At 37.3% G+C, this 5095-nt stretch overlaps 1 protein-coding gene across 1 annotated transcript; it reads right to left on the reverse strand.

The window, feature by feature from the left end:
* LOC109021618 (serine carboxypeptidase-like 45) lies at positions 1–3190 on the reverse strand. The gene is made up of 10 exons (XM_019004268.2): positions 2874–3190; positions 2673–2774; positions 2463–2558; positions 1872–1964; positions 1693–1772; positions 1329–1610; positions 1083–1207; positions 713–805; positions 457–574; positions 1–352 (listed from the first exon to the last, which is right to left on the reverse strand). The coding sequence occupies exons 1-10, from the start codon at positions 3127–3129 to the stop codon at positions 203–205; spliced, it is 1395 nt and encodes a 464-aa protein (XP_018859813.1). The 5' UTR covers positions 3130–3190; the 3' UTR covers positions 1–202.
* Between the last annotated feature and the right edge of the window lie 1905 nt (positions 3191–5095).

Below are 5095 nucleotides of genomic sequence, written 5' to 3' on the forward strand. Positions count from 1 at the left end.
TACAAAAGAACCAAAGGAACACTTCATCTTTTCCCTTTCACTCGAGATCTTTACAAAAATTCTTGTACTTTCCACAGCATGGACGAACCCCAAGGACCCCCAACAAACAAAAAACTGCAGTTTCCACTCTCAGATGATTAATCTTTTGCAATCAAACTTTACTTACAAATTTTGATATCCGATAAGAGATCTGATCAGTAGATCAAAATGCTGCCGGAAGAGGCTGGCCGACTAAAAATGACTTGAACAACACAAGTGAACGCTCAGGCTGTGAGAATGGAGCTTCGTGGGACGCCCCTCTGATGGTGGCAAATGAAAGAATATTACCATAAACTTGAGTCCACCCACCAACCTGAAGGTAAAAGACAATGAAAATCTTTTAGATCAACAAACTTCTCAGTAGTAACACCTAGTAATTATTGAGATTTGAGTAGTCTTCAACGGTTAAGGATTCACCTGCTGCCCTTCAAACCAAACTCTGTACGGCACAGTAGTCTTCAGTCCTAATTCCTTTGCCAGTCTATGAACTAAAGTTCGACTTCCAGTCAAAGGGATGACAGAATCTTGGTCTCCACTGTGATGTGAAGATTAATGCGTAGTCGATTACAATAATCTCCAGGATAAAAAGGTTTTTTTCTCTTTTTCTTTTTTCCTTTTACAATGTCGGTAACTTGAAAATATGAAAAGGGAATTAATGGTGAGATGCATTTACCTGTAAACCAAGACCGGGATTCCTGCCTTAATGAATTTTCCGACGATTGAGATCGTTGGAATTTCCAAGTCAAGCAGCTCATAATCGAGGATACTGCAACAAACATGGCAGAAAAGAAGTCGTTAAAGAACTTGATGAAGCAAGCAAAAGACCCCCAGACAGCCAAAAGTTTGTGTAAAACTTCTATACTTCATTTTCCTTTCAGACATGAAGTCTTGCACAGGATAATAATGAAGCGCCTGACCAACTGCTTGAACTGATATTACAGTGCTTATATAAGTAAAACTTAAAGAAAGATCGTCTAATTGATATTCCCCAGCTCTTTTGTTTTGCTATAATATAGTAGACAGTTCTGTTAGAAGAGAATTACTTGCTGCAAACTGCCCATTGACGTACTCCTACAAGACGTGCATGAAGAGCCATCTGCACGTCTCTCCTGTTTAGATAATTCACTATTTCATCTTCCACGCAGACATCTATTGTCTCACCAACTTGCTGTTAGATAAAGAAAACCAGAATGAATGGGTTATTTGTACTTGAACGTAAAAGGCAATTCAAAGATGGAATCCAATATTTTGTGGATGAAAAAGGACAGAAAAATGAAAGAGTTACTCACCTGAGGACTGAGGATTTTGGATTGTGAGAACACAGATGATATACAGACATCAAGGGTAACGTCATACTTGTCCACAAATCTACTGGTTTCTCCACTAACTTGTCTCATCACCCTTGAACAAATAGAAGAAACATTGCCTCTGTAATATTCACTCACATACCGAGAATAGTTACAAACAGAAGTGAATAATTTGTATGTCGAGTCTGATATCAATCCATGAGACCAGAAGTACTCGGCCCTTGAATTGAAGTCTGTGGCGAATTCTAGAACCGGATTACCCAACTGCAATTAGAGGAAAAATTTATTTTAGAAAGAGAAGTTATGGGCAAACTGAAAGTCTCAGAAAGATTGGGAATATACTAACAGCAATGCCTTTCAAATTGAACAACTTCTCCTTGTTGTTGTATTGAAGCATGAGTTCTGCTAGTTGGGGAACATAATGACCTGGATATAGGCAGTAAAAGAGAAGAAGTTAGTCTCTATTCCTCTTTATCTGGGTTGACTGAGAAATTGATACATTCATATTGAACAACGAAAGAATACCAGCATAGCTCTCTCCCGTAATGAACAAATTTCTGTTCCTGTATAGTGGGAATCTATCCAACCATTTTCTCAAGAACACCAGATTGTCCCTTGCTACAAATGACAACGACAAAGATAAATTTTCAGAAATCAAAGGGAACTTCTAAAGGTGAACTTTCGTCAACTCTGAGAAAAACAAAACACAAACAGTAAGCATCGAACATGGCATAATTGTAAAGTGAAAGATTACACAGTGCTTCGCCATGATGATATATTCTAGTAAACCTTTCTGTAGAAACTAACTTTTTTAGCCAATTTCTCTGTGTGGAAAGAAATCAAAAGAGTTTCCGATGGAGAACAAAGGATATCCCAAAAAAAAAAAAAAAAGGGAAGAGAGAGAAAAAAGAAAAAAGTTATCTTGAATCTTCGGCGTATAAACTTTGTTTCTTCTTCGATTATGAAAGCATTCTTGAACAAAAAATGGGTTTATCTTTCTTTTCTTGCAAGACTTCAAAGAAAAAAAGTTGGGAAGAAAAATAGTGTAGACAAGGAAAAGAAGGTTGATTGAAAGTTCCGAAGTAAGTATAGAACAATCGAATTGATAAAACATACCTGTGATCTTGTCGTTTACAGTCTCATCAGAGGAGGAATCAGTTGCATAAGAGAAACCAACTCCAATAGGTGACTCCAAATACAACATATTTGCTTCTGCAAATGAGTGAGCATATATATATGCTAAAGATCAGAATAGCTCTTTACCAAGGAATCCGAACAAAAAGAACTCAAAAGAAATCTCTGATACAAATGAATGGATTTACTTACCTCTATTCCAGCTATATTGGTTCCTGACAAGGACGTCCCCACGAGGCCTAAAAGGTCCATTTTCAGAAAATGCCCCGACTCCTAAAGAAGAACAACCAGGTCCTGAAAAAAGCAAAATCCATGCATTCAAAACCCGAATAAGCTTAATGCCTCTCTTTGTAACAAGGAAAAAAGTTATATTGTAAGTGAGAAAATTGGGACCTCCATTAAGCCAGAGAACAAGAGGCTTGGAAGCTGGATCTACCTCTGCTTCAGCAAAGTAGTAAAACAGAGCTCTCTGTTTTTTATCGTCAACGGTCACATAACCCGAATACTGCTGGAACCCGACTTGGGGTTGACCAGGTAACCGGTCAATTCTATCAAACAGGGAAGGAAAAGATTCCGTTTCTATGAAAAAATATAGCTGAAGCAAAGCTACAGCCATTATTATGGTTTTCCATGGTAGTAGAGAAAGCATGATCCAACCGAGGAGCAAGGCACCTAGAGAGAGTGAGAGAGGGGCAGCTTAAGATTTTGCCCAGTGGGGGGAATTATATAAAGGCAGAAGTTCTTTTATTTATTTATTTTTGGGTAATTAGTCTTATTTGAACTTTTGTTCCTCAGAAGGACTTGGAGCTGAAACCTGAAAGTGATGTAAGAGACTCAGATGACAGTAGGAGCTTGGGCCCCTCCTCTCTCTCTCTCTCTCTCTCTCTCTAGTCCTTCTAAGTGGGTTCTGAAGTTATTCACAGAAGTTAAGAGGCTTTTACTGTTTCTGTTTTTTGTGTTATACCATTGGCATAGATGAGTTGGCCAAAAACTTCTTTGTACTACTTTTAGAAACTTTGATAGGGTCATACAGTGCAACCGTTTCACATAAAGGAGCTTTTGCCAAACAATACCTTCTGTTTTTCCCATATCAAATGAGTAAAAAATGTGACAATGAGTTTAATTATTATATCTCTAAAGAAACAGTCAGAAAACTATTTTTGTTTTGAGGAAAAGTATACCACAATAATGACTTCAGAGGCTAATGTCAGTAAAAAGAAGCAAAGCCTACGTTCTTTTCGGTTTTCCCAAAACAATTTTGGCTTCTTTCACTAAATAATATATCCACAAAAAGTACAAGTGCAAATCTAAATTCAAATCTTTATCCTACTCGGTACTTCAGCTTGCTTGCTTTCTTGAATCCGTCCTGTGCTTAACACAGTGAATGATATCATGGACGTTGCATTCTGTGTGCAAATAATCAAACATCAAATTCCTTGTACATACGTACGCGAGAATCCATCAAAAGCAACAAAGAATACAAGAAGAGAATTAATGTCAGCCTTAAAATTAGCCAAAACCCTGAATTACTGCTGTGAAAAGCATATGATGTAATATGAAAAGCAATCTCGATTCTCTGTAGGGTATATCCGAGTATAGTCGGATTTACTATTTACTTTGTTTGACCTGTCAAATGGGCATTTTTTTTTGTCTCACATCTGAAGATTCTTTTCCTCATGCTCAAGCCAAAACCTTCACGAGTCTGTTTCTCTCTCTCTCTCTCTCTCTATCCGAGTGTGTGTGTGGGGTGTGAAAGGGTCCTATGGGCCATGGAACCTGAGAGGGAAATGGACCGATAGCAGAAGGCATTACCAGAGCAAAGCTTCTTTCTTTATTATCCTCACTTTATTACCTAACATATTTTCTTACTTTTGCAGAAACTTTTTCACACAAATAACAAAATTGGTTGCATAAACTCAGAGATTAGATCTCCTCTTTCTCCCCCATTCACGAAGTCCCAGGCAAGCAGTCTAAATGGTGAAACGCTTATTCATTCTATACGTCATGCAATTGCCCTTCTCCCCAAATTCAAATTCATTATTAAGTTCCTTTGTTGAAGTTTCTGCCATCTTCTTGCAAATAATGTTTTCCATCTATTTCTTGTTTGTCAAGTTTCTTAATTTACCCCCAAAGTTCCTGCTCTGGACTGCACTTTTGAGTCATACAATGATGGACCCAAAAACGTTCTCATAATGCATGAAAATCATAAACTTGCAAGATTTTTGCTAGAAAAAGAAGAGGCTCAATCATGCCAGCATGAATTTACTTTCATTTATTAGTTTCTCCTAAAGGTGACACATTGAATTCATACAACACCATGCTCTTTAGTTTTTTAGTCAAGTAATCAAAGACTGTGGTTCATGGATTGAGGCGCATGCAATTGTGATGTTTTAACATGCATGTCTAGGCCAAAAATAGGAATGAAAAATGAAATGGTATTATTTATATAAAAAGTCAGCTAGCTTTATCCTTGAATACAATAAAAACAATTTAATCTCACAAAAGGGCTCTTTGAGTAAGGGGGAAAAAAGGTTGCAGAAAGATTAAAAAGTGCAACTTTTTTCTTCCATTTCAAAGAGAGTTGAGAAAAGATTTACATGAGCATTGAGTTTCAA

Source organism: Juglans regia, chromosome 13 (genome assembly GCF_001411555.2).
Source record: "Juglans regia cultivar Chandler chromosome 13, Walnut 2.0, whole genome shotgun sequence".
Taxonomy (NCBI): Eukaryota; Viridiplantae; Streptophyta; class Magnoliopsida; order Fagales; family Juglandaceae; genus Juglans; species Juglans regia.